Raw genomic sequence first — 21,882 nt, forward strand, 5'->3', positions numbered from 1 at the left:
TTTCCTCTGGACAGGAGGTCCGCCCCCCTGTTCAGAATCCCTGGCACGTGAGTTGCCCGAAGGGAGAGGAGCCGAGTGCTGCTCCACATAATTATTTCCCTGGCTAGCCTGTGTAGCTGCCGGGAACGGGTGCCGCCCTGGCGGTTGATATAAGCAACTACAGTGGAGTTGTCTGTTTTCACTAAAACATGTTGACCCCGGAGATACGGCAGAAAATGCCGCAAGGCTAGGAGCACCGCGCGGAGCTCCAGCACATTTATGTGATTCAGAGCGAGTCTCTGTGACCAAACGCCATTCACTGCTCTGCCCATCATAGTTGCACCCCAACCTGACAGGGATGCATCTGTGGTCAGGGTCACCCTGGATGATACTGCCCCGAGAGGTACCCCCGCCGCGAGAGCTGTCGGGCTCCTCCACGGCCGGAGAGCCGCGATACACGGCTGCGTTATTTTTACACCACGATTGAGATGTCGGCGAGGGCACAGCTGCAGAGAAGCGACCCACCGCTGAAAATCTCTCATCATAAGCAGCCCCAAATGTACCACCGATATCACCGAGGCCATGAGGCCGAGGAGGCGGAGACAGAGTCGGAACCGCACGACTTTCCCCAGCTGAAAACGGGAAAGACAGTGAGTGAAGGATGCGATCCTCCGCTCTGAAAGTGCGATACGATAAGAGACTGAGTCTATTCTGAGCCCCAGATACTCTGAAAACTGTGTGGGTTCCAAGTGGCTCTTTTCCAGGTTGATTGTGAACCCAAGCTCCGTGAGGTGCTTCACTACCACCTCGGAGTCTTTGATCGCCTGCTCGCGCGATCGTGAGCATATTAGATAATCGTCTATGTAAGAGAATATTCTGATGCCGCTGTTCCTTAACGGAGACAGCGCTGCCTCCACACATTTGCTGAACACCCTTGGAGCTAAGGATAGCCCGAATGGGATAGTTTGAAACTCGTACGCTACGCTCTGATAAGCGAACCTGAGATATTTCCTGTGTGGAGGATAAATGGCGATGTGGAAATATGCGTCTGATAGGTCGATTGTAACAAACCAATCGCCTGTGTGAATTGAGCGACAAAGCGTCTTGTGTGTGAGCATTCTGAACGTGTACTTTCTCAAATGCTTGTTTAACACACGTAGATCCAGAATAGGACGGAGCGACGTTCCGTCCTTTTTTGGGATGAGGAAATAGCGGGAGTAAAAACCCTGCTGAACTTCTTCGCTCGGAACCGCTCCGATCGCCTGTTTGTGTAACAGGGAGGATATTTCCTCCTCCAGCACATTCGCTGAATCGCGACTGGCCACAGAAGCTAACACTCCGCCGAATCTCGGTGGTTTTGCCGCAAACTGTAGTCTGTAACCATGGGAAATGGTTGACAAGACCCAGGGATGAACTGCGCATGCGCGCCACCGCTCCAGCCGCGCTGCGAGCGGGCCTTTGAAGACGCGGTAGCGTGACGTCACCCCTGTCTCCCGGAAGGAGTTGGGGCTCTCCCCCTCGGGAAGAGCGTGAGCTCCCCCCGCTGGGAACAAAGACAAACTGCAGTAGTTTTCTTTTGTTTTTATTTTGAAACTGGGGGGACATTCTGCCCTTGGCAAACTGCCTGGCTGCAGAAATGCACGTTTTATTTCTTTTGTTACCCCCAAACCACAGTGAAGTGTCTGATGACTCTGGGCAGTGCTTGGTGACACAGACAGAGTGCTTAGAAGTGTTTGGTGACACTGCGCCATTTGTCCACAAGTCTGTCCTCCCTGAACTGGAGGAGGAGACTGAAAGGGTGCTCCTGGTGAACTGGAAACTTCCAGAGACCCTGAACTTTGGAGTGATTTGGTTACCCCTTCTAACACCTTCCTTCTCTTTGGGGAAGAAAAGAGGGGTGACACAGAATGCTGCAGGTGTGCTAGGCTGACCGCTTCTTTTTCCCTTCTCCGGGGTGTGACGGCTTGTTCTTTGCAGCAACTGCTGCAAAGGAATGCTTGCCCCAAGGTCTTCGGTTCTCTACCTTGGCCTGGTGGGCACCCTGCTGGCCTCCTGCTCCTCTCTGCATTCTGACCCCACTCTGTCTCCCTCTCACAGCTGCCGCCGTTGCTGCAAAGCCAGCTCTTGGCACCTGCTGGGGCTGAGAGTTAGGTTTTCTGGGTAAGCAGAGGTTGAATGCTTCTCCCTCCTGCTTTCTGCGGGTGCTTGTTTCTCTCATTCTCTCCAGGGCTGGGCCAAAAAGACCCTTGGTTGGGTCATAGGCTGCATCCATGACCTCAACCTTCTGAGCATCACCTAGGCCTGACAGGTTTAGCCACAAGGCTCTCTCACCCGAGACTGCAAGGCCCATAACGCGGCCACACCCTTGGACTGCTCCCCTGGAGGAGCGAAGAATGAGATCATTAACCACGCAGATTTCATCCCAGAGGGCTGGGTTCGGGGAACCCGAGTCAAGCTGACGGCCCATGTCTTCCAGAATTTCTGCCTGATATGCTGATAGCAGTGTGACTGCATTAAGCGAGCATACTGACTGTGCAGCATATTTGTACGTCCTTTGATAAATAGATGCCGTGAGGCGATCTATCTTGTTGGGCAAAGAAATGCTAGAAGAAGCTGAGATTGCCCTGCGGTTAGGGTGAAGGTGATAAGCCACTGAAGGCTCCACTGCTGGGGGTTCGGTCAGCCCCAGTTCACCCATCCCCTGGATCTCAAGCTTAGAGCAGCCCTTGGTCGGAAGCTTGCTTTTAAAAGGGCTTGACCAATACCGACTCATTTCCTTCATGCAGGCCGGGACTGCTGGCAGAAGCTGCTTCGATGGCGGCAAGGCTGGTGGGAGCCTCTTGCCGTCATACAGGTCGCGTTCTGCCCCTTCGGCATCCTGGGCGGCTGGCCATGGGATGCCTAGCTTGGCAGCAGCCCGTTTGCAGACCTCGTACAAATTGCTGTCCACCAGGGGTGCAACTTCAGCCCCACTCGGTGGCCTGGACTGCTGGGGAGGAAAGGTAGAGTCATCCTCCTGTTCCTCATCCATGTCCTCCAGGTCGAGGAGGTCGGAGTCGGCATCGCCCTCCGCGTCCTCGCCACCCGGCTCGCCCACGTTTTGATCGAGGAGGTCCTCGAACGATGGGGGCATGAGCGGGGACTCTTCTTCCATCATGTCCGCCCAGCTTGTGGAGGCTCGCGGATGACAGATATCGCTCGTAGCAGTAGCCGCCGACAGGCAGGGGTCCTGACTGTTTGTTACTGCTACTCTCAGCCTCCTTTCCAGGACTTTCTCTGGCATCAAAGCACAGTGTGGGCATCCCTGAGGGTCCGCCAGTGAAGCCTGAGCATGCTTGGCACCCATACAGACGATGCACATTGGATGAGGGTCCCTGCCCGAGATGGTGGCACCGCATGATGCGGGGCACGGGCGGGATGCAGCCTCTTTAGCCTTCGGCTCCGACCTTTTGGCGGGAGTAGGAGCCGTAGACATGGTTAGCGGAAAGGGGTGAGACTAGGCTACACCAGGCTCGTCTCGACACGTTAGCCCACAAGTAGCTAGGACTAGCAGCGGGTGTTAAATCCGATCTAGTCGCGGCGGGAGTCAGCTCGTCGTGACACGTTAGCTGTACTCCGCTAGCCAATATCGTTAGCAACTTAATGCTAACCGAACCCTAGGTCGACCAACAAGCTAATGCTAGTGAGACGCTAATGCGGTTCGTGGCCTGCTAACAAGTTAATGCTAGCCGGACACTGAACGAACAGCTCGCCGTAACGCGTTAGCCCGAGTCACACAACGTCGGCTACCTCGCTAACTAAAACCAGGAACCGCTGGGACAGCTCGCCTGACGCGGTTGCTGTTCCACAGTGCAACTCTAAGTACACTTCTTTCGAAGGACTTACTCAGCACGATCCAAACTGGAACCGGAAAACTGCGTTCGGCGACGTACTCCTACACGGGACGCCTGAGAACTGTTAAGCAGCTAATCAAGTTAGCCTGGATGCGCTGAGGGAGCTCAAAGTAGTTTCTCACGGGAAGAAAGCGAGAATGAGTTAGGAGGAGCTGGTCGGCCGTGTTAGTATGAGGGGGCGGAGCCCTGAGCACGGCTCGACAGGTCTGTCATAGACAGACGTGGTGTCATTGGAGCTTCCGTAGTTGGTCACGCCGAGGCGATTCCCATAGTGAAACACCGAGCGAAGTTAGAAAAAGAACAACATTAACTAATTATTATTTACTAGCTAATCTTAAATAACTGTTCCGTACAGAAATGAAGCCCTTGAATCATGTTTTACAGTCCTGTGGTCTCAGCCTCAGATACTCAACTAATCAAAGTGATGTCATGACAAAAATGAATGACCAGCAAAACATTTTTCTCCTTCATTTATGTCACACAAAGCTGTATGAAACGTGTCTCGCGGTTAGTATCATGGTTGCTAGGCAACCTGAACAGCGCGACGAAGCGTATACCGTCCCATTTCACAAGCCTGTCACTTCCGCACTTCTTGTACTTATAGTACGCACCGTACGTAGGACGCGTAGTGCGCGTACTTCAAGCGTGCAGACCCTGAAATGGGACACAGCTAACGAATATGACTGCACACTTACGCTGACATCATCCTAGTGCAAAGACAAGTGGAAGCAGACAAAAACAAGCACGCATGCTACAAACTTTACCCGAGTCATTTAGACAGCCGTTAGCACATGATTCTCCTTATGGGGACCTGATATGTTTAATATGCTGCTGAGAATATAGCCCAGAAGAAGCGTATAGTATAGCTTTTATTTAGGAAAGAGCCATTTCTCTGTAATAAACTCTCTTTTCCAAAGATGAGTGATTCCTCAATCAGATACAGGGCTCGCAAAATCACTAGCCCGACGTCCCGGGGCTAGCGATTTTTCCAGTCGGGCTACCAAAATCTACCTCTGCCCTGCCCGTCGGCCTATCGTAGGAAGGAAAAATATATGTCAATGCTTTTGCATTCTTTCGGAAATGTAGCTGGGTAATTATGTCATTGGCATCGGTGAGCCACTGTCAATATGTGACATATTGAAATCCCGTTTGAATTTGCGCTTGTTTTTTGCTTTCACTTTGCAATCGTGAACTGTGTATAGAGAGGGACAGTACTGATTGGTGAGTGATGATAATTTGCGCACCAATTCCTCTGACATCATCTTATCAATCATTAGCTTACTATGCAAACATGACAAGTGAAATCTCCCACAGCAAGCTTAAACATGTGAGAGGTTGATTGCACAGAGAATCGCTGAGCGTTATGTGAGTGCATGTGTAAAAGCAGCAGGATATATATTTTAGTTCTGCTGAGCCAAATAAGACAGGTCAGGGTGAAGAAGTGACAGCCAAAGAAAAGCTTACCACAAAACAGAAAAGTTATGACAAATCAGTCTATAAGGCGAAAAGAAAGTGCAGCTTTATGGTTTCATGGACAAAAGAATTTCTGTGGCTGCAATATGACGAGCTAAATAACCAGGGGTGCACATAAGTGGTCCACAGGTGTGCATTTGCTGTCAAAATAAAAAACGCGCACAAGATAAGAAGTTGCAACCCGTGTTTGCGTACATAAGATTTTCCGGAGGAGGACAGACATTTGTTTAGAACTCTTAAAGATGTCGAAGAAGCAAGCTCCTTTAAGCAATTACTTTGGTGTTCCTCCACCTCCAAAGAAATGTCAGAAGGAGTCCGAACCACAAAAGAAGCTCGTATTCTCGGAAAAGTGGTTGCAGGAGGTGAGCTGGCTTCAAACAAATGATGAACGCACAGAGATGTGGTGCAGAATGTGCCGTAAAAATTTAATAAATGACAAATTAAAAAGGCATGAACATTTTTTTTTGTATCGAAAAAATATCGAACCGTGACACCAAAGTATCGAACCGAACCGAACCGTGAATTTTGTATATCGTTGCACCCCTAGTAAGCACTGTCAGTGGTGTACTGCATTGGTTTTTTGTTTAAAAATAAGTGTTCCACTGTGTAAAATGGCGGTTTGCTAAGCATATATTTTGTTTATTGAGAGGTTCATGTGCTGTCTGATGAGAGTATGAGCAGTTTGTGTGCATGTTCCTATTTTCAATTGAGTTGGAGTGTTTTAACTCTGATGGCAATCTCTCCCTAACAAGTCCACTTTATTGCGTGCTCATTTTCTCCTATTAGTGGCTCATAGGAGTCTAACTAATGAACTGTATGCATGTTTCCTAATCTGTCACGCTTATCAGTGGCTCATGGTTGCTTAAGGCCTATGTCTGTACTTGACCACAGAGGCAGAGCATCATTCAACCTGCCAGCTGCCTATCTTGGGAGCTTTTCAAGGATGACAGACTCCACTTTCTCTGCAGCAAGACAGCTCATAACTTTTTTACTGTGTCTCCCTGTCCTCATACTTCTATGTATTCTTCTGTAATAGATAACTATACACTATCACTGCAATCTACACTAGAGCTCAAAAGTTTGAAGTCAATTTTCACCTGATTTATAACCACGTGATCGGTCCATACAGCAGTGATGGTTACTAAAAATGGGCCCATGTATTAGTGTTTAGACATTTCCTAATGCATCATGGGTGATTTAACATAAATGATTCATTAAACACACATCTGTGAAAACATTACTGGTAAACGTTGTGTAATTTTTTGTTAAAGCAAATATAATTTTACAATTAAGACAAGAATATTTGAATCTGACCACAAACTTTTGAGCAGTAGTGTGTGTTGTATGCATGTGTCTGTCTGTATCTGATCAGGATTTTGTCATCAGTGTCAACAAAACGCTCATTTTTTAGCTGTGTCTGTCATCAAAATTGAGTTGGAGTGTTTTTACTCTGATGGCAATCTCTCCCTAACAAGTCCACTTTATCAAGTGCTCATTTGGTCCTATTAGTGGCTCATAGGAGTCTAACTAATGAACTGTATGCATGTTTCCTAATCTGTCACGCTTATCAGTGGCTCATGGTTGCTTAAGGCCTATGTCTGTACTTGACCACAGAGGCAGAGCATCATTCAACCTGCCAGCTGCCTATCTTGGGAGCTTTTCAAGGATGACAGACTCCACTTTCTCTGCAGCAAGACAGCTCATAACATTTTTACAGTGTCTCCCTGTCCTCATACTTCTATATATTCCTCTGTAATAGATAACTATACACTATCATTGCAATCTACACTACAGCTCAAACGTTTGAAGTCAATTTTCACCTGGTTTATAACCATGTGATCGGTCCACACAGGAGCGATTGTTACTAAAAATGGGCCCATGTATTAGTGTGTAGACATTTCCTAATGCATCATGGGTGATTTAACTTAAATGATTCATTAAACACACATCTGTGAAAACATTACTAAAATTGAGTTTATGGCAAACTCTCCCTAACATGTTCAGTTTATTGCGTGCTCATCAATCTACTCTACAGCTCAAAAAAGTTTGAAGTCAGTTACAAACGTCTTTTTTTCTTAAAAAAAACAAGATTTGCTTTTAGATTTTGTAAATTAATTGTTAATGCAAATAAATATTATTCCTTAAAACTTGCATAGATCACCAATTATGAATGATGATTGATTAAATATTAACTGGTGTATGCATTTCAACAATAATAGCGAGTGTGTAGATTATATTACCTTTCCTCAGTTTATCACATTAAATCTCAGCTTACTAGTGACCCAGCAGTTTTCCAAGTACAGAAGTGCTAATCAACATATTTTTTTCAAGTAATATAAAAATCAATTTTATATATTACCTTTTTAAACATCCCATTTTTCTTTCTAATGTCATTAAAACAAGTTTGCACATTTGTATAACAACAGCTGGACCTCCAGATCTTTCAAGCTTTTAGTTTTTTTTTCTCAGTGTCACACATGGATTAGTTTTTGTCTCTTTCAATAAGAAAGTCAAATCTTCAAACCCTAAAGCAATCTTTGTTTCTTTCAATCATTCCAATATTTTTCATCTCCTGTTATATAATTGCAGTTAACCAGGGCTTAGCTACTCTGATCTACAGTGATTTTGGGGGTGTGGATACCTATTTTTTTTCACAGGTGCAGAGCCTTTTTCTACAAAATTACGAATAAACTGCATTTTTTAAAAGTACCATTAACATAAATGTAGACTGACAAGTAACTCAACCTTTAACACAGTGATCAATAGAGAAGAAAGAAAATAACCCATTTCAAAATGTCTAGTTCCGATCAAAATTATTGTTCTGATTAAGGAAACAGTAAATCTGGCCGCATTATTGTCCTGATCCTCCAATTTTCCCTTTCCAATGTGACTAAATAAAATTCAACTTTTTTAGATAAAAGCAGTTGCACACCCAGATATTTCTTACAGTAAGAATCCTCCAACAACCTTTCAAAAGAAACATTTTTTGTCTTTCCTCAATTTTGAGACCAACTGAACCCACAAACCTGAAGCTGCAGACCCCAAACTAACCAAATGTAATGTTTCCTTAATCAGCACAGTCATTTTTAAGTCTTTATGTGTTATGTGTACTCACAGTTTTGATGCTTGCTTCTTCGACTTGATCCACGATTAGCTCTGCACCATCGCTCTGCTGTTTCCTCTCTCCTCATGCTTCTCCTTCATGCGTCCTGTCCTCAGATATAATCCAACCAGCCTCCTTGTTTACTCCTTGACTTGTATTCCCAAAATTTCCACTTAAATTAAGAGTAATCCAGAAAAGTTTTCTTGCTTCAAAAGCTCTTCCAGTTGCCTGTCTTCTTGTCCTCCTTCAAATGTGCATTTCATATATTTGTATTTATTTGACTTCATATTGCCATGACAACACAAAAGCAGGTGGTTCTGTCCTCTGCTGGTGTTCCATAATGATGTAAAAGTATGTTAATAATCTTTAAACAGACACTCACTGATCCTGTAAGAGCAGGAATTTAACTACAAACCCTCATAGTTCCCATCAGTATCATTCATTCTGCTCTGCCTCAATGGTCACAGTGGCTGGTTTAAGTACGTTTGCCCCATAGAAATCCACTGATGTTCAGTGAGTCCCTTTGATACATATTTAGACCTTCATAATTTTCAGGGTGCATGAGTGTTATATCTCCATCTCATCCTAAACATTTTCCCAACATGTAAAAGGCATACGTCCACAAGATTTTGATTTGTTTAATTTGAATTGAAACTTGTTTTTTTCTGAATAAATGTGTGAGATGGCCCTCAGGCCTCTAAATCCACGTCCAGGTTTGGGTGACTACTTGGATTAGGGGAGTACTATTTAGAGCAATGTTTGTCACTTTGGTTAATTGCTCAACTCAGGCCGTTTTTGTTTTGGAGTGTTTTAACTCTGATGGCAATCTCTCCCTAACAAGTCCACTTTATTGTGTTCTCATTTTGTCCTATTAGTGGCTCATAGGAGTCTAACTAATGAACTGTATGCATGTTTCCTAATCTGTCACGCTTATCAGTGGCTCATGATTTTTTAAGGCCTATGTCTGTACTTGACCACAGAGGCAGAGCATCATTCAACCTGCCAGCTGCTTATCTTGGGAGCTTTTCAAGGATGAAAGACTCCACTTTCTCTGCAGCAAGACAGCTCATAACTTTTTTACAGTGTCTCCCTGTCCTCATACTTCTATATATTCTTCTGTAATAGATAACTATACACTATCACTGCAATCTACACTACAGCTCAAAAGTTTGAAGTCAATTTTCACCTGGTTTATAACCATGTGATCGGTCCATACAGCAGTGATTGTTTCTAAAAATGGGCCCATGTTTAAGTGTTTAAGAAGTCTATGGTCCCCACATGCCTCAAAAGATCCACCATCATCCCTGTGCCCAAGAACAGCAAACCCTCATCCCTGAACGATTAACGGCCAGCTGCACTGACCTCGGTAGTAATGAAGGTGTTTGAGAGGCTGCTGAAGAACATCATCTCCTCCTCCATCCCAGACACCACAGATCCGCTGCAGTTCGCCTACCGATCCAACAGATTCACAGAGGACGCCATCGCCCACGTCCTGCACACCACCCTCAGCTACTTGGACAAGAAACAGGGTAACTATGTGAGAATGCTGTTTGTTGATTACAGTTCAGCGTTTAACACAATAGTGCCCTGCAGACTGTTCACAAAGCTGAGGGATCTAGGACTTAACAGCCATCTGTGTGCATGGGTGTTGGACTTCCTCACTGGCAGAACTCAGGTGGTGAGGGTGGGTAGATGCGTCTCTAACAGCATCACCATCAACACAGGAGCACCTCAGGGATGTGTCCTCTTGCCACTGCTCTACTCCCTCTACACTTCAGACTGTGTGGCCACCCACGGCTCCAACACCATTGTGAAGTTTGCTGACGACACAGTGGTGTTGGGTGCCATCTCCAACAACGATGAGGCGGCCTACATGGACGAAGTGAAGAATCTGGCATCATGGTGCCAGGACAACCACCTCCAGCTGAACGTCGGCAAGACCAAGGAGCTGGTGGTGGACTTCAGAAGGAGTCAGCACAGAGACTACAAGCCCATTATCATCAATGGAGCTCCAGTGGAGAGGGTGCAGTCCTTCAAGTATCTTGGTGTCTACATCTCCTCAGGCCTGACATGGTCTGCCCACATTCAGGTCCAGACCAAAAAGGCTAGGCAGCGCCTGTATCACCTACGACAACTGAGGAAGTTCAGGGTCTCTCCAAAGATCCTCAGGATTTTCTATACAGGCGCTGTGGAGAGCATCCTCACACAGAACATGATATCGTGGTTTGGGAACAGCTGTGTGAAGGACCAAAAAGCTCTCCAGAGAGTGATCCGTACAGCAGAACGCTGCTGCAGGATTGCTCTCCCCCCGCTTCAGGACACCTACACCAGGAGATGCCGGACTATAGCAGAGCAGATACTGAAGGACCCGTCCCATCCTGGCAACAAACTGTTCCAACTTCTGCAATCTGGCAGAAGGTTCCTCATCATCCGGGCAAGGACAGAGAGACTAAAGAGGAGCTTCTATCCCCAAGCCATCCGGGCCCTAAACACACACACCCGCCCTCTCACATCATCTATAATTGACTGAGACAGGACTCTGTTCCAGACACTCTAAACCCAGGCACAATGTACATTCCAAATTCCTTTAATTTTAAATATGTTTATATTGTCTATTCTGTAAAATAGTCAGATGTCTATTCATATTAATGTACAGAATTCACCTGCTTGCTGCTACTACTGCACATTCACCCAATGTATATACTCTATATATATATGTATATATATATGTATATATATATATATATATATATATATATAAAATGTTCTTCCTCTACACCCCCCCCCCCCCCCCCCCTCCATTTTTCCACATGTTGAGGAGCGTGTAAGGCTACATTACACTGTGTGTTATACTTGTATAACTATGCATGTGACAAATAAAGAACCTTGAACCTTGATGTGTGTAGACATTTCCTAATGCATCATGGGTGATTTAACTTAAATGATTCATTAAACACACATCTGTGAAAACATTACTGGTAACCTTTGCATAATTTTATGTTAAAGCAAATATAATTTTAAAATTAAGACAAGGATATTTAAATCTGACCACAAACTTTTGAGCAGTAGTGTGTGTTGTATGCATGTGTCTGTCTGTATCTGATCAGGATTTTGTCATCAGTGTCAACAAAACGCTCATTTTTTTAGCTGTGTCCATCATCAAAAATTGAGTTGGAGTGTTTTAACTCTGATGGCAATCTCTCCCTAACAAGTCCACTTTATTGCGTGCTCATTTTCTCCTATTAGTGGCTCATAGGAGTCTAACTAATGAACTGTATGCATGTTTCCTAATCTGTCACGCTTATCAGTGGCTCATGGTTACTTAAGGCCTATGTCTGTACTTGACCACAGAGGCAGAGCATCATTCAACCTGCCAGCTGCCTATCTTGGGAGCTTTTCAAGGATGACAGACTCCACTTTCTCTGCAGCAAGACAGCTCATAACTTTTTTACAGTGTCTCCCTGTCCTCATACTTCTATATATTCTTCTGTAACAGATAACTATACACTATCACTGCAATCTACACTACAGCTCAAAAGTTTGAAGTCAATTTTCACCTGGTTTAAAACCATGTGATCGGTCCATACAGCAGTGATGGTTACTAAAAATGGGCCCATGTATTAGTGTTTAGACATTTCCTAATGCATCATGGGTGATTTAACTTAAATGGTTCATTAAACACACAACTGTCAAAAAATTACTGGTAAACTTTGTGTAATATTATGTTAAAGTAAATGTAAGTTATTAATTAAAAGACGACTGTTTCAATCTGACCACAAACCTTTGAGCAGTAGTGTGTGTTGTATGCATGTGTCTGTCTGTATCTGATCAGGATTTTGTCATCAATGTCAAGAAAATGCTCATTTTTTTTAGCTGTGTCTGTCATCAAAATTGAGTTGGAGTGTTTTAACTGTGATGGCAATCTCTCCCTAACAAGTCCACTTTATTGCGTGCTCATTTTCTCCTATTAGTGGCTCATAGGAGTCTAACTAATGAACTGTATGCATGTTTCCTAATCTGTCACGCTTATCAGTGGCTCATGGTTGCTTAAGGCCTATGTCTGTACTTGACCACAGAGGCAGAGCATCATTCAACCTGCCAGCTGCCTATCTTGGGAGCTTTTCAAGGATGACAGACTCCACTTTCTCTGCAGCAAGACAGCTCATAACTTTTTTACAGTGTCTCCCTGTCCTCATACTTCTATATATTCCTCTGTAATAGATAACTATACACTATCATTGCAATCTACACTACAGCTCAAAAGTTTGAAGTCAATTTTCACCTGGTTTATAACCATGTGATCGGTCCACACAGGAGCGATTGTTACTAAAAATGGGCCCATGTATTAGTGTGTAGACATTTCCTAATGCATCATGGGTGATTTAACTTAAATGATTCATTAAACACACATCTGTGAAAACATTACTAAAATTGAGTTTATGGCAAACTCTCCCTAACATGTTCAGTTTATTGCGTGCTCATCAATCTACTCTACAGCTCAAAAAAGTTTGAAGTTAGTTACAAACGTCTTTTTTTCTTAAAAAAACAAGATTTGCTTTTAGATTTTGTAAATTAATTGTTAATGCAAATAAATATTATTCCTTAAAACTTGCATAGATCACCAATTATGAATGATGATTGATTAAATATTAACTGGTGTATGGATTACAACAATAATAGCGAGTGTGTAGATTATATTACCTTTCCTCAGTTAATCACATTAAATCTCATCTTACTAGTGACCCAGCAGTTTTCCAAGTACAGAAGCGCTAATCAACATATTTTTTTCAAGTAATATAAAAATCAATTTTATATATTACCTTTTTAAACATCCCATTTTTCTTTCTAATGTCATTAAAACAAGTTTGCACATTTGTATAACAACAGCTGGACCTCCAGATCTTTCAAGCTTTTAGTTTTTTTTTTCTCAGTGTCACACATGGATTAGTTTTTGTCTCTTTCAATAAGAAAGTCAAATCTTCAAACCCTAAAGCAATCTTTGTTTCTTTCAATCATTCCAATATTTTTCATCTCCTGTTATATAATTGCAGTTAACCAGGGCTTAGCTACTCTGATCTACAGTGATTTTGGGGGTGTGGATACCTATTTTTTTTCACAGGTGCAGAGCCTTTTTCTACAAAATTACGAATAAACTGCATTTTTTAAAAGTACCATTAACATAAATGTAGACTGACAAGTAACTCAACCTTTAACACAGTGATCAATAGAGAAGAAAGAAAATAACCCATTTCAAAATGTCTAGTTCCGATCAAAATTATTGTTCTGATTAAGGAAACAGTAAATCTGGCCGCATTATTGTCCCGATCCTCCAATTTTCCCTTTCCAATGTGACTAAATAAAATTCAACTTTTTTTAAATAAAAGCAGTTGCACACCCAGATATTTCTTACAGTAAGAATCCTCCAACAACCTTTCAAAAGAAACATTTTTTGTCTTTCCTCAATTTTGAGACCAACTGAACCCACAAACCTGAAGCTGCAGACCCCAAACTAACCAAATGTAATGTTTCCTTAATCAGCACAGTCATTTTTAAGTCTTTATGTGTTATGTTTACTCACAGTTTTGATGCTTGCTTCTTCGACTTGATCCACAATTAGCTCTGCACCATCGCTCTGCTGTTTCCTCTCTCCTCATGCTTCTCCTTCATGCGTCCTGTCCTCAGATATAATCCAACCAGCCTCCTTGTTTCCTCCTTGACTTGTATTCCCAAAATTTCCAGTTAAATTAAGAGTAATCCAGAAAAGTTTTCTTGCTTCAAAAGCTCTTCCAGTTGCCTGTCTTCTTGTCCTCCTTCAAATGTGCATTTCATATATTTGTATTTATTTGACTTCATATTGCCATGACAACACAAAAGCAGGTGGTTCTGTCCTCTGCTGGTGTTCCATAATGATGTAAAAGTATGTTAATAATCTTTAAACAGACACTCACTGATCCTGTAAGAGCAGGAATTTAACTACAAACCCTCATAGTTCCCATCAGTATCATTCATTCTGCTCTGCCTCAATGGTCACAGTGGCTGGTTTAAGTACGTTTGCCCCATAGAAATCCACTGATGTTCAGTGAGTCCCTTTGATACATATTTAGACCTTCATAATTTTCAGGGTGCATGAGTGTTATATCTCCATCTCATCCTAAACATTTTACCAACATGTAAAAGGCATACGTCCACAAGATTTTGATTTGTTTAATTTGAATTGAAACTTGTTTTTTTCTGAATAAATGTGTGAGATGGCCCTCAGGCCTCTAAATCCACGTCCAGGTTTGGGTGACTACTTGGATTAGAGGAGTACTATTTAGAGCAATGTTTGTCACTTTGGTTAATTGCTCAACTCAAGCCGTTTTTGTGTTGAAGTGTTTTAACTCTGATGGCAATCTCTCCCTAACAAGTCCACTTTATTGCTAATTTTGTCCTATTAGTGGCTCACAGGAGTCTAACTAATGAACTGTATGCATGTTTCCTAATCTGTCACGCTTATCAGTGGCTCATGGTTGCTTAAGGCCTATGTCTGTACTTGACCCCAGAGGCAGAGCATCATTCAACCTGCCAGCTGCCTATCTTGGGAGCTTTTCAAGGATGACAGACTCCACTTTCTCTGCAGCAAGACAGCTCATAACTTTTTTACAGTGTCTCCCTGTCCTCATACTTCTATATATTCCTCTGTAATAGATAACTATACACTATCACTGCAATCTACACTACAGCTCAAAAGTTTGAAGTCAATTTTCACCTGGTTTATAACCATGTGATCGGTCCACACAGGAGCGATTGTTACTAAAAATGGGCATATGTATAAGTGTGTAGACATTTCCTAATGCATCATGGGTGATTTAACATAAATGATTCATTAAACACACATCTGTGAAAACATTACTGGTAAACGATGTGTAATTTTATGTTAAAGCAATTAAAATTTTACAATTAAGACAAGGATATTTGAATCTGACAACAAACGTTTGAGCAGTAGTGTGTGTTGTATGCATGTGTCTGTCTGTATCTGATCAGGATTTTGTCATCAGTGTCAACAAAACACTCATTTTTTTTAGCTGTGTCCATCATCAAAATTGAGTTGGAGTGTTTTAACTCTGATGGCAATCTCTCCCTAACAAGTCCACTTTATTGCGTGCTCATTTTCTCCTATTAGTGGCTCATAGGAGTCTAACTAATGAACTGTATACATGTTTCCTAATCTGTCACGCTTATCAGTGGCTCATGGTTGCTTAAGGCCTATGTCTGTACTTGACCACAGAGGCAGAGCATCATTCAACCTGCCAGCTGCCTATCTTGGGAGCTTTTCAAGGATGACAGACTCCACTTTCTCTGCAGCAAGACAGCTCATAACTTTTTTACAGTGTCTCCCTGTCCTCATACTTCTATATATTCTTCTGTAATAGATAACTATACACTATCATTGCAATCAATCTACACTACAGCTCAAAAGTTTGAAGTCAATTTTCACCTGGTTTATAACCATGTGATCGGTCCACACAGGAGCGATTGTTACTAAAATTTGGCGCACGTATAAGTCTGTAGACATTTCCTAATGCATCATGGGTGATTTAACATAAATGATTCATTAAACACACATCTGTGAAAACATTTCTGATAATTTTCATGTAAGTAAGTAAGTAAGTAAAACTTTATTTATATAGCACCTTTCAAGATAAAAATCACAAAGTGCTTCACAGAAGCTAAAACCTAAAAATGAAAATCAACCAAAAGCAAGTTTAAAAAGATGAGTTTTTAGCTGTTTTTTAAAAGCGACCACTGAGTCCACAGATCTCAGGCTCAAAGGGAGAGAGTTCCACAGTCTGGGGGCCACAGTTCCAAAAGCTTTGTCGCCTTTTGTTTTCAGCCTCGTGTGTTGGACAGCAAGCAAGCCCTGGTCACATGACCTCAGGGACCTGCTGGGAATGTATGCATGTAAAAGTTCACTTATATATGTTGGTGCTTGTCCATGCAGAGCCCTGAAAGTCAAGGTCAAAACCTTAAACTGGATTCTGAATTTAACGGGGAGCCAGTGCAGCTGAATCAGCAGGGGTGTGACATGGGAAAACTTGGAGGACTTGGTCAGAAGCTTTGCAGCAGCGTTCTGAACGACTTGCAGACGCTCCAAAGAGGCTTTACATAAACAAGTAAACAAAGAGTTACAATAGTCCAGACGAGATGAAACAAATGCATGAATAACAATTTCTAATTCGGAGCGCGATACAATGGGACTCAGCTTAGCAATGTTTCTCAAGTGATAAAAACAGGAGCGAACCAAAGATTTTACATGGGCGTCCAAAGTCAGAGCTGAGTCAATACTAACACCAAGGCTCCTGATAGACGGTTTTGCAAATGTAGCAAGTGGACCCAAGTTTTCCATAACACTAGGTACAACATTTTTAGGAGCACAAACAAGAACTTCAGTCTTCTCCTCATTTAGTTGAAGAAAGTTTCCAGCCATCCAACATCTAATGGAGTCTATGCACTTATGCAAAATCTGTAGCTTGGAAACATCATGGGGCTTAAAGGAGATATATAACTGAATATCATCTGCATAGCAGTGATACGAAATGTCCTTAAAAGTGCTCAATAAGTGTTGAAGAGGAAGTAAATACAGTAAGAACAATAAAGGCCCCAAAACTGAACCTTGTGGCACACAATAAGCAAGAAAAGTAGAAGAGGAACTGTACTTAGAGGTAGCCACAGAAAAGGATCGTTCATGCAAATAGGATTCAAACCAGTCCAAAGCAGCCCCTGATATACCCACCCAGTGTCTCAGCCTATCTAGCAGAATATGATGGTCCACAGTATCAAAGGCGGAGGTCAGGTCCAACATCAACAGAACGGAGCATTCTCCTGCATCACATCTCATCAAAATGTCGTTGGAGACTCTAAGAAGTGTAGTTTCAGTAGAGTGAGCTCTACGAAAGCCAGATTGGAATTTATCCAGAATGCTGTATTCATCTAAAACAGCTATAAGCTGCTTAGCCACAACCTTTTCTAAAATCTTAGAAATGAACGGTAATTTTGAAATCGGTCTGTAGCTACTAAGAAGAGAAGCATCAAGCTTAGGTTTTTTTAACAGTGGGTGAATGACAGCATTCTTACAATAAACAGGGACCTGACCAGAAACCAGTGAGGTATTGATAATTGTGAGCACACAGGGACCAACAGACTGAAAGACATTTTTAAACAAAGATCCAGGTAAAATATCAAGAGAGCAGGAGGATGCTTTCATTGAATTAACTAACTTGACCAGCTCAGGTAAGGACACAGGTAAAAATCTTTCTAAAATTAAAGGCCTAGCTTGAGTTGGAGCAGACAAGAGAGACACAGAAGGAGAGATATTGTTCCTCACATTACTGACTTTTTCAACGAAGAAAGAAAGAAATTTTTCACAATCTTCATTTGATATAATTGGGACAGCATGTGGAGCAGGAGCAACAATATCACTAATGGTGTCGAATAGCACCTTAGGGTTACCTCTGCTCTTAGACACTAAGTCTGAGAAATAGGCCGCCCTCGCATCTCGAACTGAAGTGTTAAAAGAGACTAAAAGGTCCTTTAAATGAAGGAGATGGACATGCAAACGCGTTTTCCTCCATAAACGCTCAACCTTACGGCAGCAACGCTTTAAGGAGCGAATGCTGTCATTTATCCAGGGAGACGACTTTGAAACCGGAGCTAGTCTAGTTTTGACAGGACAAACATTGTCTAAAATACAAAGACAATGATTATTAAAGAGATTTGTTAAAAAATGAACATCTTTATAAGGAGATAAAACTAAATTAAAAGCATCGGAAAATTTAACAGCAGTAGAGGAAGTTAAGATGCGAGAGCTAACCACATGTCGAATAGGAGAGAGGGACAAATGAAAAGACAGATTAAAAAGAATACAATGATGATCCGAAATAAAAATGTCCACAGTACAAATAAAATCAATGTTTAAACCTAAAGTAAAAACAAGGTCCAGTGTGTGTCCTTTGGTGTGTGTGGGACCAGACACATGCTGAGTAAAATGAAAAGAATCCATGACGCTAAGGAAACCTCTGGCAAAGAGGTCAGAGTCATCATCAACGTGTATATTAAAATCCCCGACTATAACCAGTCTGGACAGCTTCAAAGTCGAGGATAAAAAGTCACTGAACTCCTTTAAAAACATACTGTTTAGGCCAGGCGGACGATACACTACAGCGCAGTAAAATGGATCTTTATGTCCAATTCTAACTAGCTGTAGTTCAAAGGATGAAAAATGCCCGACCAACACTGCGCGACAGTAAAACCGGCTTCCAAACACCGCAGCGAGACCTCCTCCTCAACCCGACGTCCGAGGCTGGCTGATGAATGAGAACCCACTCGGAAAGAGTTAGATGAAGGATGAAAAGTCGCCATCGCGCTGCCAGGTTTCGGTTAGAAATAAGAAGTAAGACTGGACATTTACTTTAATATTATGTTGAAGTAAATGTAAGTTATTAATTAAAAGACGACTGTTTCAATCTGACCACAAACCTTTGAGCAGTAGTGTGTGTTGTATGCATGTGTCTGTCTGTATCTTATCAGGATTTTGTCATCAATGTCAAGAAAATGCTCATTTTTTTTAGCTGTGTCCATCATCAAAATTGAGTTGGAGTGTTTTAACTCTGATGGCAATCTCTCCCTATCAAGTCCACTTTATTGCGTGCTCATTTTCTCCTATTAGTGGCTCATACGTATATAATGAGAAAACATGCATTAAGTGGACTAATTTCTCACGCTTATCAGTGGCTCATGGTTGCTTAAGGCCTATGTCTGTACTTGACCACAGAGGCAGAGCATCATTCAACCTGCCAGCTGCCTATCTTGGGAGCTTTTCAAGGATGACAGACTCCACTTTCTCTGCAGCAAGACAGCTCATAACTTTTTTACAGTGTCTCCCTGTCCTCATACTTCTATATATTCTTCTGTAATAGATAACTATACACTATCACTGCAATCTACACTACAGCTCAAAATTTTGAAGTCAATTTTCACCTGGTTTATAACCATGTGATCGGTCCATACAGCAGTGATAGTTACTAAAAATGGGCCCATGTATTAGTGTGTAGACATTTCCTAATGCATCATGGGTGATTTAACTTAAATGATTCATTAAACACACATCTGTGAAAACATTACTAAAATTGAGTTTATGGCAAACTCTCCCTAACATGTTCAGTTTATTGCGTGCTCATCAATCTACTCTACAGCTCAAAAAAGTTTGAAGTCAGTTACAAACGTCTTTTTTTTCTTAAAAAAACAAGATTTGCTTTTAGATTTTGTAAATTAATTGGGAATGCAAATAAATATTATTCCTTAAAACTTGCATAGATCACCAATTATGAATGATGATTGATTAAATATTAACTGGTGTATGGATTACAACAATAATAGCGAGTGTGTAGATTATATTACCTTTCCTCAGTTTATCACATTAAATCTCAGCTTACTAGTGACCCAGCAGTTTTCCAAGTACAGAAGCGCTAATCAACATATTTTTTTCAAGTAATATAAAAATCAATTTTATATATTACCTTTTTAAACATCCCATTTTTCTTTCTAATGTCATTAAAACAAGTTTGCACATTTGTATAACAACAGCTGGACCTCCAGATCTTTCAAGCTTTTAGTTTTTTTTTCTCAGTGTCACACATGGATTAGTTTTTGTCTCTTTCAATAAGAAAGTCAAATCTTCAAACCCTAAAGCAATCTTTGTTTCTTTCAATCATTCCAATATTTTTCATCTCCTGTTATATAATTGCAGTTAACCAGGGCTTAGCTACTCTGATCTACAGTGATTTTGGGGGTGTGGATGTTAGGTTTTGTATTGTTGATTGTCGTTTATGCTTAGAAATATCTACTTATATATGCTTAGAGGTGTATAATTAATTGTGTAGTGATAGGATGTGTGATCTTTAGCAGGCTGCAAAGGCTTGGTGTGGATTCCAGAGTGTCCTGGAATCCACACCTACATCCTGGGAGCATGGGAAGAGGTCGTACCTTGTTTTATTGTTTTATGGTAGGATAAACGTGGCTATATCTGTTTTAGTCTAAGTGCCTTTTGTTTATGTGAACTGCTGGACTTTCCAGAGCAGTAGGTTTAGGGAAGTCATTTATGGGGTCACACTCTGACCCCACACACACACACACACACACACACACACACACACACACACACACACACACACACACACACACAATCCTTTATCCACATGTATACCTATGTAAGATGTTATATGTTAATGACCCTATGCATATTCATGTAACCACAATAAAAGGAGTGCTATGGGGAACCTGGCTGAGAGTCTGACGGAGGTCAAGTGGTGGAACGACACTTGGCTCCAGGCAGGTCTCCCTCATGCATGACTAACATGAAGAACTTTGCCTACTTTGTGTCTTGCTTTGCTGTGTAATTATATTGTCTTCAACGTTCCAGCGAATAGGTTCAAGCTACAAACCTATCAGTGGATACCTATTTTTTTTCACAGGTGCAGAGCCTTTTTCTACAAAATTACGAATAAACTGCATTTTTTAAAAGTACCATTAACATAAATGTAGACTGACAAGTAACTCAACCTTTAACACAGTGATCAATAGAGAAGAAAGAAAATAACCCATTTCAAAATGTCTAGTTCCGATCAAAATTATTGTTCTGATTAAGGAAACAGTAAATCTGGCCGCATTATTGTCCTGATCCTCCAATTTTCCCTTTCCAATGTGACTAAATAAAATTCAACTTTTTTTTAAATAAAAGCAGTTGCACACCCAGATATTTCTTACAGTAAGAATCCTCCAACAACCTTTCAAAAGAAACATTTTTTGTCTTTCCTCAATTTTGAGACCAACTGAACCCACAAACCTGAAGCTGCAGACCCCAAACTAACCAAATGTAATGTTTCCTTAATCAGCACAGTCATTTTTAAGTCTTTATGTGTTATGTTTACTCACAGTTTTGATGCTTGCTTCTTCGACTTGATCCACGATTAGCTCTGCACCATCGCTCTGCTGTTTCCTCTCTCCTCATGCTTCTCCTTCATGCGTCCTGTCCTCAGATATAATCCAACCAGCCTCCTTGTTTCCTCCTTGACTTGTATTCGCAAAATTTCCAGTTTTATTAAGAGTAATCCAGAAAAGTTTTCTTGCTTCAAAAGCTCTTCCAGTTGCCTGTCTTCTTGTCCACCTTCAAATGTGCATTTTATATATTTGTATATATTTGACTTCATATTGCCATGACAACACAAAAGCAGGTGGTTCTGTCCTCTGCTGGTGTTCCATAATGATGTAAAAGTATGTTAATAATCTTTAAACAGACACTCACTGATCCTGTAAGAGCAGGAATTTAACTACAAACCCTCATAGTTCCCATCAGTATCATTCATTCTGCTCTGCCTCAATGGTCACAGTGGCTGGTTT

At 41.8% G+C, this 21,882-nt stretch overlaps 1 protein-coding gene and 1 long non-coding RNA gene across 2 annotated transcripts in view; one reads left to right on the forward strand and one right to left on the reverse strand.

Moving 5' to 3' along the window:
• The window catches only part of LOC146513725 (uncharacterized), a 241,302-nt gene that overhangs the window by 17,013 nt on the left and 202,407 nt on the right, over window positions 1-21,882 (forward strand). The window lies entirely within an intron of this gene.
• Window positions 1,726-4,195, reverse strand: LOC146513726 (uncharacterized). Its single transcript, XM_085168239.1, has one exon. The coding sequence runs from the start codon at window positions 3,452-3,454 to the stop codon at window positions 1,901-1,903; it is 1,554 nt and encodes a 517-aa protein (XP_085024365.1). The 5' UTR covers window positions 3,455-4,195; the 3' UTR covers window positions 1,726-1,900.

The sequence above is a fragment of the Neolamprologus multifasciatus genome, chromosome 7, assembly GCF_963576455.1.
Source record: "Neolamprologus multifasciatus chromosome 7, fNeoMul1.2, whole genome shotgun sequence".
Lineage (NCBI taxonomy): Eukaryota > Metazoa > Chordata > Actinopteri > Cichliformes > Cichlidae > Neolamprologus > Neolamprologus multifasciatus.

Bases quoted from the DNA above. Each gene is read 5' to 3' on its own strand.
- LOC146513726 (XM_085168239.1), bottom strand. From the start codon at position 3,454: ATGTCTACGGCTCCTACTCCCGCCAAAAGGTCGGAGCCGAAGGCTAAA.